The sequence below is a fragment of the Molothrus ater genome, chromosome 5 (assembly GCF_012460135.2).
Source record: "Molothrus ater isolate BHLD 08-10-18 breed brown headed cowbird chromosome 5, BPBGC_Mater_1.1, whole genome shotgun sequence".
In the NCBI taxonomy this organism is placed as follows: domain Eukaryota; kingdom Metazoa; phylum Chordata; class Aves; order Passeriformes; family Icteridae; genus Molothrus; species Molothrus ater.
The window spans coordinates 50509985-50523421 of record NC_050482.2 but is presented as its reverse complement, the minus strand read 5'-3'; the positions used below and the strand labels follow the sequence as shown (position 1 = coordinate 50523421).

At 54.9% G+C, this 13437-nt stretch overlaps 1 protein-coding gene across 1 annotated transcript; it reads right to left on the bottom strand.

Moving 5' to 3' along the window:
- Positions 1-1350: 1350 nt before the first annotated feature.
- Positions 1351-12718, bottom strand: BAIAP2L2 (BAR/IMD domain containing adaptor protein 2 like 2). Its single transcript, XM_036401176.1, has 14 exons — positions 12680-12718; positions 11643-11718; positions 11276-11362; positions 10135-10196; positions 9759-9830; positions 9035-9151; positions 8509-8655; positions 7886-8038; positions 7308-7449; positions 6323-6551; positions 5331-5402; positions 4832-5012; positions 2962-3002; positions 1351-2135 (listed from the first exon to the last, which is right to left on the bottom strand). The coding sequence occupies exons 1-14, from the start codon at positions 12716-12718 to the stop codon at positions 2060-2062; spliced, it is 1494 nt and encodes a 497-aa protein (XP_036257069.1). The 3' UTR covers positions 1351-2059.
- Between the last annotated feature and the right edge of the window lie 719 nt (positions 12719-13437).

The window sequence follows — 13437 nt, the reverse complement described above, 5'->3', positions numbered from 1 at the left end:
CTCTCAGCCTGCTTCCCTCCAGTTCCAGTGGTGCCCAGCAGAGCTGTCTGTGGCAGATCTGGGGGCACACCCTGTGTGGGGCACTCCCTTGCCTCCTGTGGGTGCGAGCAGTGTCCCACAGCACCCCCAGTGTGGATGTGGGTCAGGAGCTGCTTATGGCTTCAGGTCGGCAGAGACTAGTGGGTGCTGAGCGGGCAGAAAGCACTTCTCCACTTTTAAGAGGCTTTTCCAGCCAATGGGGATGAGGTGGCTGCCTGCCACAGCCCGAATCCCCCGGTAATCCCGCTGCCCAGGGGCTCCTTGCATTTTCCCCAGCAGGGCAGGGCAGGCTGGCAGGGATGGATTCAGTCAGAGGGACCAAGAGAGGAAGAAGCAGGGTGGGGGGTGCTGGGGTGGGAGGCAGTGGAGGAGGAGACCATGTGCTCATGGTTCAGTAAGGTACCCACCAGGTAAAGCAGCTGCTTTTGAAGCTTCCTCAGCTGCCAGCCACGATGGAGAAGTGGTGGTGGGGTTTTGCAGGGCATGTGCCCAGCAGAGAAGTGAGACAAGGTGGAGCAGCCAAGGAATCACTGCCAGCTATGGCTCAAACTGCCAGATCCTGCCCACCCAGGGCAGCTCAAGAACCCCCCTCAAAACCAGCCTCCCCAGGGGCTGGCTCACAAGAGGAGGGCTGGCAGGCACTGGGACCAGCCAGTCTCTGGCTGTTTGTGGGGGAACCCTGTTACTTCCAGGGAGGGGGCTGGGGCTCAGCCCAGGTGGGCTTTTGGGGAGGACAAGGCCTGGGCTGTAAAGCCCTGGAGCCCCTCAGCAGCAGGGGGGTGGCGGGGGCCTGGCCCCACTCCCAGCCAGGGTTTAATGTCTATTAATAAGGCTAATCAGCTAAGCCCTGCCATCGCTGGTGCTCCATCCCTCGCTCACGCTGCTGCTCCCGTGAGGGCTCCCCCAGCACACACCAGGTATTCCCAGATTGGTGAGGCCCCCACATGCCCTAGGGGAATGTTTTTCCCCTGCACTGAGCAGCCCTGGGGTGCCCAGAGCACACATTCCAGCAGTGGGTGAGGAGAAGGGGGCCACAGGTCCTTGCTGCCCTCTGGCAACAGGACAGACAGGGGCACGCAGGGGGGCAGTCAGCAATGGGCAGTGCAGCCCTCCTGGTGCCCTCCACATCCACCCCAGACCCCTGGGCAGGTGGCGGCCCCATCTGGACTCACGGCACTGCAGTGTCCAACACCACGAGCATGGGCAGCCACCATGGCCCCAGTGCTGGTGTGGAGTGTCTGTCCTCCTCCCCTTGCATCCTGTGACTGAGGTGATGTCCCAGCCACTGAAATGGACACAGAAGATGCATTCTCCATTTTATTTTAAAAAACCCATCTATTTTCCACAGGACAGTACCTGAAGGAACAGGGCAGTGGTGCTGGACACTGTCACCTGCCCCTGTCTTGCCCCAGCAGTGCCCAGCAAGGTGAGGGGCTGCACCTGGGGTGAGAAGAGGCAGGTGCTGCTGCAAATGGACACAGTTTTCAAAGAGGCCAAGACCAGACCCTGTCAGCTGGACCACTGGATCACTGGAAGCCTTCTTGTAGCCTTCTCTTTTGGAGTTCATTCTTCTGGTGGCAAAGGAACTGTTTGGTGACAGTCCTTCTCTGCCCACAGCAGGGGTAGCAAAGCTTCACCTTCAACATCCCAACAGCACTGCCCTGGCTGCAGATGGCCTTAGCCAGCCCTACCTCCAGCTCCAGCTCCAGCTCCAGCAGCTTCCCCTCTCCCAGGCCACCAGCACCAGTAACAGCAGACTGCTCCCTCCCACTCAAGTACAGTAACACCACAAGGGGAGGGAAGCAGGGATCAATCCAGAAAGGGCAGCAGAGATCTGCTTCTGGCTAAAGCACACCAGGCACCCAGTTGAGATGGGTCCCATTGTCCCAGAGGTATGGGAGGGGAAAAGAGAGTTCACTCCTTGAGTGGTAGCACTAGGTTGCTGCCCAGCTGGAGGTCACAGCATTGTCCCTTCTCCTCCTCTTTCTCTGCTGGAATCCTTCATGCCCACAGCCCTGTTTCACCGGATGATGGGTGCCGAGCGGTCATTGGTCACTGTGGGGCGCAGCTTGACTGTGGCAAAGGGGTTGGTACCTCTGGAATGGGAAAGGAAACAGGCAACCATCAGAAAGCCTGCAAATGCCATGCAAGGATGTCTGTGACCAAGCAAAGGCCACTTAGTCCTGTTGCAGTCGCCTCCATGCCAAGGAGGAGAGCGTGGTAAAGTTAATTCCCGAGTATGTTTTCTTCATCCTTAACACACCCTGCTGCACATTCCCATGTGGTTCCCCTTGGGATCTTCCGAGGGCTACTCACCCTCCTTCTTCCAAAGTTTGAGAAAGGGACACTGGCACATGGCTGTCCCTCAGGACAGCACTCTACACTCATACAGTGCACACTGACCCTCCAAGCAAGGAGTAGGGGAGTGGAAAAAGGCCACGGGACAACATCAGAAACATGGAGACGCCAATCCAGCTCCAGGAGGAAGAAAACCAGGGATTTATGGCAAGTCTCACCCCCACAGACCTGACTCATCAGAACCCAAAGCCACGTCCTTTTATGCCTCAGCCCTTTCCAAGCAGGCAGAGATGCACAGTCGTGTAGCTCCACACTCAGGATGCAAGCTGCTATTGTGACCCTTCCAGGATGGATGGGAAGGAGCATGTGGGTCTGGACATGTGCTCAGGGTGCTCAGCTCCTACCTCGTTTTATCTGAGTCAGGATAGGACCTTCCCAATCAGCAGAGGCCAGAATGGACCACCTCTGCCTCCTGTCCTGGAAGGTGGGCTGTGCATCGCTTTTCCCTAGACACTTCCTTGTTGCTCCCACATTTGATAATCCAAAAGATTAAATAATAATAGCATTGTAATAATACTCCCCTCTGTCAGATTATTCCAGAGTGGAGTTCCACATCTTACTCACCGTGGGAAGAGTTCAGGAGGCTGGTCAAATACTCCTGATTTCTGCAGTAAAAAGAAAAGCAGCAGTGAGAAATCTGGAGTAGGCAATGTAGAGAGGAGAGTGGGGCAGGAGACACTGCACACATGGAGGAAAATTTCACAAAACACTTAGGTGAGTTAGGAGCCCAAGTCCTCTTAACAGGGCTCTGACTCCTTATTCAGTCAAGCTTTGCAAAAGTCCACAAATTCCCCACTGTAGATAACACCCTGAATTTTGTTGTGGGGGGTTGTCCCTACGCCAGAGGTTCCTTACTCCCCTTGGACATCTTCCTTTGTTTTGGGGAAGAAAGGAGATGACTCAGATCCCCAAAATGTCATATCTGAAGAGCACAGCAAACAGTAACAGTCTGAGCTACATTTCACCCTCCAGCACAGCCAGAGATGCCCCCTCATGTTGCCCACACACCCTGGCAAAAAGTCTGTGTTCCATGCCCTCACGTGCTCCCTGCATCCGTGGGGAGCTCCAGAGCTGTACCTACCTACCCTGCACCACATATTACTTAAAAGTGGACAAACCTGATGGAGAAAGTTGGACCTAGGCCCTGTGGCTCCTATTCTTGGCCAGTGGATAGTGAAGGATCAGTGACATCTGACCTGCTAGAGTACTCTGGTGGCAGACAAGAAAGCCACACGTGGCTATCTGGCATCCAGTTGGGAAGCCACACCCATTTGTTTGTGGCTCAGCTGGGGGATGACTTGGGCATACATTTAAAGCAAAGCTGAGCTTTCCAAATTAGTCTTTCCCTCCTTTATAATGAGGTTCCACACTCTGCCATGCTATTCCAAATGCTGCACACTTTTCATGACTCAGTCCCAGGTTTATCCCTACACCCTAGCCCTGGGGCAGGATGAAAACCCAGTGACCCAGAGGGACAGGAAGGCTGCAGAGGCTGTTCCCCTGTGCTGTGCACCCTGAGGCTACCTGAAACCACAGAGCAGGACATAAAGGGGAAAAAAAGAGTAATTAAATGTTGCAGTTTTCAGTTCTTTGAGACATTCAATTGCTTGCAACCTTGTGCTGGCCTGGAACCAGTTACTGTGGAAAAGGTTTTCCAGTGAGACTGAGCAAGTCATGCCCCATGGGCAGCACTGTTCTTTCCTTCCCGAGGTCCTCACCTTTAACTTGGGTCTCCCAGTCAATTCCCTATGGCTGGAAGCAATGCTAAGTGGAGGACTTCCTTCTCAGTATGCCATCCATAAACCATGAGTTGGACACAACTTGTTCTAAGGCTCCTAAATATAGCTGTGCTGTGCCCTCAGCCTCTGCTCCCAGCTTTTCCCTACCCCAGCTGTGAGTTTAAGCCAACCCTCATCTGAATTTAAAAGAGGAGCCCTATGAAACTCCTCTCCATTCTCTGAAGGGAGAAGGATGGCATCTCTGTTAGCTGGTCACCCACTCCCAGACCAGCCTGGTCACTCCATGGTCCTACTATTAGCAGAAAGAAGTGCTGCCCTGGAGCCACCAGAAATCAGGCTGGGAGGTCATGGAGAAAAGGACTGAACTGAAGGGTCCCTGGTGAGCAAAAAGAGAGAGAGATGAGAAGGGCAGGGGCAGAAAAGCAGTCCCTTGGGGGAGCAAAGCCAGGCACTGAGGATCTGCACACAACAGGAAGACTGGCAGGGGTCATCAGACAGCGTGGCATGTGAACAGACTGGGTGAGAAAGACTGGTGCTAGCAAGACTCAGGAAAGCAGCAGGTCCCTTCACCAACATCAGAAAGGTGATTTTCTGTCTCTACTGGCCAAAGCAGAACAGGTGTGCCTTGGAGGATGAAAGTCAGATGGGGCCCCCTTCACACACACCCACCACAGTGTCACTGCTGCTGCACTCACCTTGGAGCCAGAAGTGACTGGGGTGACCACCCCGCTCTGGTGGCTGCTGGCACCCACTGAGAGGGGAGGTGGGGTGGGCACACTGGGCTGGGCAGCAGCAGGCCAGTAACTGCTGGAGGATGGAGTGCTGGGACGGTCCAGGATGTCATCCATGCTGTGACTGCTTCGCAGCAGGAAGGACCTGAGCAAAGCAGAGGACAGTGAGGTGGGAGCCAAAGAGCAGGGATCAGGGAGCAGCACAGGTGCTAGCACAACATGGGATGTCTCTGGAGAAAATGCACATGTCTTGGACTGGCCCAGTTACAAGAACCTTGAAGATGAGATTGCACAGGTTATGGGAGCTGCCTAGGGAAGCCTGCGAGGTCCCAGGGCACAATGAAGCTCTTGGCAGGTCCTGCAGCATGGGAGCCCTGCAGCTCTCCATGGGGCACACTCAAACAAACCCCACTGGATTTGTGGTGTACCAGAAGCTCTGCCTGGCCAGTTGCCATCCTGTTACCTGGTGTCTGGCTCCTCCATCTCCCTTGTATTCTCCAAAGGCTTGACATAAGCTTCAGGGAACCAGCCACACCTAGGGCACAAGAACAGAGCCAAATGAGGTCCAGGCAACCGTGGTTTGTGGTTCTTCAGATCCGTTTGCCAAACACTTTTGATCTGCACCCATCTCACACATCAATCAAGCCACGTTTGCCACTACCGTGTGTGACAGGGCTCCTGCACTTCTGTCACCCATAGATGGGGCACAGGACTTATCGTGGAATGGACCTTGAGCTTGGAGCAGGACTCGCTTATCTCAGGAGCTGTGCAAAACCTGGGAGTAATGCTGGTGCAATCCAGCAAGAGACACTTCAACCAACCACAATCACAAGGAAGCTGTGGAAAACTCATCCAGGGATTTTACAGCAGCTCCAATACAGAAACAGCTGCCCAAAGATAGGCACTGCTTTTGTTCATCTCACATCTGTGAGCATTCCTGCAGACCACATCCTCTATGGAACAGGGCAGGCTTTACACACAGATGTTGGCTGGCAGAGCCACAGGGAGTAATTCAGTAAGTGCTGGGTGCAGCAGTTTTCATGCCCTGCCTGTGCTGCAGGCTGCGGCAGCAGTTGCAGCGTGAGCTAAGAAATGCCAGGCCTCTCAGGTAACTCCAGCAGTTCATGGCCCTGAGCTGGATCCCATGACAGGAGTCACTCAGTCATGCAAGCCAGGAGGGTGTCACTGCATCCCTGGCTCTCCACCCAAAGCCCCTGGAGGTTCCCCAGGCAGCCCATCCACGGCAGCCCATCCATGCACAGTGCATCTCCTTGGCACAGAGAGCCCCCATCCCTGAGGACACAGCGCTGTCCCTCTGCGATGGTGGGTGGGACACCGTGCCACGGCCACACCAGGAGGTGAGGGGGGGAGATAATTTTGGGCTTAACCCTCCTAGCTCCAGGAGGGAAGCAAGCCTGCATCTGTCCACTTTACAGCAGCAGCAGCATCACGTACGTGGATGAGCCCTCCAGCTTGCCGTAGAGCCAGCCATTCTGCGCCTCTGGCCTCAGCACCGCGATGACATCCCCGGGCTCGAACCGCAGCAGGGTCCGGTTGGCCCCCGTCGTGTGGGGCACGATGGCCTGGACCCTCGTGGTGCCACCACTCCTCTTCCTGCCCTCGCTGCCACCGCTGGCCTCGCCAAAGGAACCGGAACGGGACGTGCGGCCCGTGGGCAGCAAACCTGCAGGGAGGCACCCAAGGGTCTGGCTGGAGGCTGGCATCCTCCTGCAGGACCCTGCTGCCTCAAAGGGACCACTGCTTTCCCAGTCTAGGGGAGGAGCAGATGGCCTTTCATACCATGGCAAAAGCAGGGTAAGCATCCTGCAGGAGACAATCCACTCAAGCCCATTTGTTTTGCACTGTGTCCTCTCTGGCCAAATGCCTAGAGCATAAGCACTGCATGCCCTGGCTGATGCCCTCCCTGCCTGACAATCCTCTTCCTGACCAGCTAGAGCTACTGATTATTTGGGTAATTTCTCTCTCTCTCTGTCCTTTTTTTACTTCTTTTACAAACTTTAGGCTGAAATTTCTCAGGAAGGAAAAGCAGGGGTGTCATGGGTTAAATGGCTATGTTTCATAGGGCAAGCTAATATTTAATCTGGTAGTATGAAAGAAGGTGCTTTACTAAAATGGGAATTCTAGCAAGAACCAGTTCTTGTAGTTTGAGGAGCCTTGAAAATTGCACATTCATAGGTTCCCCACCTCACACAGCCTGGCCTTGCCCTGGATGGACTCTGCCCTGAAGGCTGAGCTCACTTTCTACTTCAGCCTTGCCCTCTACAGCTCCCATAGGTGCTGTCCTCTCACCATGCCCGGGAGCGTGGCTGAGGTCTGGTGCTCTGGTAGAGTGGTGGTCCCTTCCCAAACCCAACCCTCTCCCCAGAGAGGTCCAACCCCTGTGTGTCCCCACAGCATTGCTCCCAGGAGTGGGTCATACTGGCTGCTGACGGTGTCCTCCGCATTGGCCGCCTGGGAGACTCTGGCTGAGGAGACATTCTCATTTCTGGAGGGTCTGGAGAGAAGATGCTGGATCTACTCCCAGTCATAGAAGAAGCAAAGTCCCCAAGAGGTCTCTGGGGCTGTTGGAAAGAAAGGGGTTTGAACACACATCCATGAAGGCTGTGTTAGGCAGGAGATGCTCTGAGAGATATTCAGTCCCTCTTGGAAAGCCAAACTCAGCACATTCCTCCTGCAGCCCACACACAGGCTCCTCTTCCTCTTGGCCAGGAAAGGCCACTGGAGCTGGACAAGGCACCATGGCTGGCCAAGGACTGACCTTGCCCTGCAGCCTCACCACCAAAGAGCCATTGAATATTTTGGGTTGGAACAGACCTTTAAAGGCCATCTAGTCCAACAACATGAAATGAGCAAGGATGTCTTCAATTAAATCGGGTTGCTCACAGCTCAGTTCAGCCTGACCTTGAATGTTTCCAGAGATGGGGCATCTACCATCTCTCTGGGCAACCTGTTCCAGTATCTCCCCAAACAAGGTTAAGCTGTCTGTGGGCTCCTCACCATCTCGAGGTGGGTGGGTGTGAGCCGTCCTGGTGGGTAGCTCTGGCTGTGGGAGGCTGAGAGCAGCCCCTGGGAGTGGCTGTTTGAGGGGTTACGGCTGGCTTCCAGCTGCTCCTTCCACCGTGGTGCCTTGCTCTGGATCATGCCCCGAGCCTGGGGAGAAACAGACAAGTGGGGGTGATGGGCAGGGCAGACCAGCTACAGAGGAAGTCTAGGGCTTATACATGCATTAGAGACCAGGTCCTCCCAAAATTAGCCTTGTGGGAATGGCCAAACAGCTCCCTGTAGGCAGGAATTTCCAGGATGGCACCCTCCAGCAGAGATGTCCCGATCCCAAAGACCCTGCTAATAAACACCTACAGCACCTTTCCCTCCTCCATCACTCACACACCCAACTAACCCCATGCCAGCACCACCCTCAGCCCCAGACATGTTCTCCCAGCCTAGTACAGCCAGCCTGAACCTCACAGCAAGAACCAAAACAGTTTCCTGCCCAGTCCATGCGCAGATGCCTCCTTCATCTGAGGGATGGCTCAGCCCTGGCTCCCTCCTGCCTGCATGCTCCCCCTCCAGCCCTGCTGTCTGCTCCCCCAGCTCTGCTCCCCAGCCTGGCAGGGCTGTACCCTGCTGTAGAACTGGAGGAGAGTGTTGTAGAGCAGCTGGTGCTTTTCAGCCAGGAAGCGGTAGCGGCGTTTCTCCTCCAGCTCCGCCTCCCTCTGGCTCTCAGAGACGAACGCCTGCATCTCCGAGCGCAACCGCATCACGTTCTCCTGTGTCACAGGGAAAGAAGGGAGGAAGGGATCAGTGAAAATCCAGCAGAGTGGACTCAGGGGAAGGGTTGGAAGGGGTCATCACGTCTATCAGCTTCCCAGTCCTCTTGCATTGCTGCAGCAGCAGAGAGGAGCTAGAGCAGAGTGCTGGGGATTAAGTCCTTCCTTCCTGAGGCTTCCTAAATGAGGAAAGGGCTTGGCAGGACTGCCCACAGGTCAGTAACACCCTGTAAAACAGGAGTCTCCTACTTTCCAGATAAGCCTGCTGCCTTTTGAACATTGGGGCAACCCCTTGGCTAAGGCTGCTGAGAATTCAGTCTGGTTCCCGAGAAATCCTCCAGTTCTTATTACCAACTCCCCTTCTGCAATCACTGCTCACCTTCATCTCCCGGGCATTTTTGTCACGAGCCCTCTCCATTCTCCACAGCTCTGCCATGCAGTTATCCAGGTTGGTGGCTCTTCGCTGGTACTCCAGCTCATACTGCTTCTGGCTCTCCTGCCAGGGAGAAAACAGGCTCAGTGAGGAGCCAGAGACCCAGCCACACTGAGAGGCAGCAAGGGTCCTGCTCTGATGGGTGGTTGGGCTTCTGAGTCCACCTGCAATCAGGCTTCACCTGGACCTCTTATAAAATGCCTTTCTTTTAGTTTTAAATGGCTCAAGAGTGCTGATGAACCTCCAGATCTCAGATCTCAGGAGCAAGGACTGGCTCCTAGCTGCCCAGCCCTGGGTCCCAAGGCCTCTGTCTTCCTCTGTGACACCACCCAGCAGCACAGCCAGCTGGGCCACAGCAGCACAGGAGCCACAGACCAGCAGAGCCTGGGATTTAGGGAAGCTGGGAACTCTGCTTCTGGAATGCTGAATCTCTCAGCCCCACTGAAGCATTTGGCAAGTCCCACTGCACAAAGAACAGCCACCTGCCCTCTTTAAGCTCTCCATCATCAGCTGAACAAGGGGAGTTTGTTCCATGGTGGGAGAAGGTAAGACCCCCCATCTCCTGCTGAGAAGAATTACGGAACCACTTCAAGTGTTGAAGCAAAAACCCTTGGGTGAAGGGGAGAGATAAACAAGGAGAGCTGGGGAGGAGATGGGAGTTCACACTTACACTGATAAACTGCACATCCATTTTGCTGTTCTTCTCCATGTGCTGCAGCAGGTCCACGTGGAAGGTCTGAGCCTGAAAGAGGGGAAGGAGCCATCACCCTTATCCCTTCACCATATGGGATATTGCACACACTGTGATAAAGTGCACTGAAATATTCAAGGGGTGGCTCATAAAACTTGCAGAGCAAGTGACTTGCAGGCAGGCTCTGGGCATGCCAGCCCTGTGACCCTCCTCTGCCACGTGCAGCAGGGAGGCAGGCACCTGCCTGCAGGCATGTGCGAGGGCAGCTGATGGGGTCAATGTGGTAAATTCTGATAAGCTGTAGTGAAGGAAATCACTTTATTCTCCACCTCCAGCCCTTGGGAAAACCACTCACCACAACTTCCAAATCAGAGCTCAGTAGTCTCTGCGTGTCAGACATCTGCATCAGAATTTCACCTTGGGGGAGGAAGACAGAAGGTGAAAAAGTCCTGTGGCGATTTTCTCATGTGCCTAAGGAGGCAGACCAGCAGCGTGCAGCTCAGGCTGATGAGCTTTCACGTGGCTGTGAAAGTCCAAGAGATATCACCAAGCACTGCTCTCTGCACCCTGGTAGCCTTCCCTCCCAGGCACTGCCAATGCAGGGTTACCCCAGCCCATGTGATGGCTGGGCCAGTGCTCTGCTGCAGCCCCAGGTGTCAGAGACAACCTCACCTCTGCCATGGGCTCTGGGTGCTGGGTTTCTGCTCTGCCACAGCCCCTACAGGCCTCATTTCTAACCCCAAAGCCTCCCCAGCTGCACTGCACATTTCTGGTGTCCTGTGGAAGGCAGCTCCAGCACCCACTCTGATGCTGTGCATGGTCCCACTTCACTGGGTTGGCCTTATGAAACCAGGAAAGGCAGAGACTGATGACAGGGAGCAGAGGAGCCAGCTGGAAGGTACAGATGACAACAGTCTGTAGAAGGGACACATCTGCTGGAAGCTTTTTGCTGAAACATTCAGCAGTGGAGCAGTTCCCTGACCACGTTTTCAGCAGTTGCCACCAGGTTGCAGAGTTATTTACACTGCTGAGTGGGAGTCCCTCAGCCCCAAGCTGCCATTTCAGCCAGTTGCAGGCTCAGGAGGACAAAAACCCATCAGTTGTTGTCAGTGCATGCTCCCTGACTTTTCCCTCACACCCTCAAGGAGGAGAAAAATGCTTCCTCTGTGATGAAAATTTCATCTCTGGGGGCAGGATGCCTCAGCAGGGACTATTTTCTGTGAGAGGTCCATCCCTGGAGGTCCATCACAGGAGCTGAGCTCACTCACTGATCTCAGAGAAATACAGGGAGGACTGCTGGGACTGTGAGAAATATTCAAGGACACACAATAAATTTGACTGTCACCACCTGGACAGGGTCTGGTACAGAGACACACCATTTAGAGGAGCTGTCTTTCTTGTCCCAGTACCTGGAAGTGGACCAGCTAAAGGGAAGGTCAAAAAAAGGTAACTGTGGCTCACCACAGGAGAGAAGATGATGTGCAGGAGAGCCTTACCTAGCATGTGTGAGGTGGAACTCTGCAGTGCTTGCTCCCCAATCTTCTCAATTGCCTTAAAATACACTTCAGCTGCTTTGGATAGTGCTGTGGGGAGAGGAGAGGGGTGCTAAGGGTCTAGTCTGCCTTCCCACCACCACCAGCTCCAGCAAGCAGCATACAGAACTGCTACCTCCTGGTACTTTGCCCATAGGCTCCCATGTCTCCCCATCAGGAGTGGGTCCTGGAGCTGAACAGTGCTTAAGAGCAGCTCAGGACATGCCAGAGGTGGCAGAGCAGCAACCCTGTCCTGGGTGAGGGGATGGGGGTGCCCAGGCTGGATGCAGCACCATGGCCTGGAGCCCTGGTCCTGTGGGACCCCACTCACCGTGGAAGGCACGCAGGTAGTTGTTGCCCAGGTACACCAGGTTCTCCAGCGCAGGGTTGAACTGCTCCAGGATACTCTGTGGCCAGGCAGAAGCACGTTAATGCCATTCTTCCTCATGCCCAGAGAGCTCAGCAGGACAAGGCTCCTGTGCTGTGGTTTGGCTGGGTGAGAGCCCCCTCTGGAGCACTGGAACCAGACAATGTAGAGCCAAGCACAGCCAGCTCCCTGCACCGGGGCTGGCCAGCAACCTCAGCTGCCCTGAGCCTTCCCAAGCCAGCCAGGAGAGGGGCAGTGCCAGAGGGCAAGGCAGCCCTCTGCACAGCCAAGTGGTTGCCTAAATGAAGATGGCTTTCTCCCAAGGGCCCACACCCACTGCAGGCAGGGGAGTAACTGCAAGGGGATCTGAGCTGCCTTTTCCTTCACCCCTACAGCCAGCCAGAGAGCCACTGCTTATCATCCAGGCATGAACACAACCCTTTCCTGGCCAGGATGTGCTGCACTGTCAGACTCAGCAGCTTAGTAAGAGAAGGGATGGACATCCAGCTTCTCTGCTTTTATTTGCGTTTATCTAAGGTGTCCATTCACTAGAGAGAAGACCAGAGACTGGAATACGCAATTCCTCACTTCAGTCAGCTCTCCTCTCTTGGTTCAGCACTGGTGTGTGTAGGGCAGCATTTATGAGATCAAAGACTCTTTCAAGGGAGGGGCAAAACAGCCCATCGATCTTCCTGCCAGCAACCAAGGTGTGCCACCCTCCATGCTCCATGTCCAAACCCCCCTGCCTGCCCAGTTCCTTCCTGAATCTGTCCTTAGGAACCACACCACCCTCTCCTCTGGCTCCCAAACAGGGATGCCTCAACAGGGACTGGTTGAGGCAAACTGGTCCCAAACACAGCCCAGACACCACAGGAGTTCAGCCTGTGAATGGATTCAGCCTTCAGCTGTCCACCCAAGGGAGCCTTTGGCAGAAAACACTCATCTCCCACCCACACATCCCCCATACACAGTCAGGAGCTGCCTTTGATGCCAACACTCACCTTATAGATGGAGATGGTGGATCTGTAGGACAGATCCATCTCTGGAGCCTATTCACTCTCCCACAGAGAAGCAAGGAGCAAAGGAGAGTACAAGGTGCTGTTCTGGCCTGCAGGACTCTGCTTCTGCACAGCCAGCTGGATGCAAAGAGCCTCACCAGCAAGGAAGGACAGCAGGAAGACAGAGATGTGGTACAAAGGGAGCACTGATGGAGTTTAATAATTCACCAGCCGAGAGGCTGGAACTTGATCTCTGGAAGTAACCAGACTCTGGGAGGGAGAGAGGAATCCTGCGACAGCCAGCGAGGACATGTGACCGCCTCTCTGCATTATTGATTGCCAGCCTGGTGCCCAGCCCTGCCTGTCCTGACACCTGCAGTGCCAGCCACCTGCCCGAGCACTGCCTTATGGCTCGCTGTCCCAGTCCTGCCACGGCTCCAACAGGGCTCGCTGTGCTGGGCAACTGAGCGAGGCGTGCTCAGGTCCCTCTCACGCAGGCTCCTCGCAGGTCAGGAGATCCTTGTCAGCTGGTGATCACAGGCAGCAAAGAGCAGCAGGCAGGGGGGAACCCAAGGAAAACTCTACACAAATTTCAGCTCTCCCCTGCCCATATTCCCCCACCCCAGGCTTCAGCCCTCTGGCTCTTAGCCTCCCTCCCACTTCCACTCTCAGGGAAACTCTCTTAACAGCAGGAACAGGCTTCTGTCTGAACCCTTCCCCAGGTTTCACCTCTGGTGAGCTGGGACCTGCACTGCCATCGT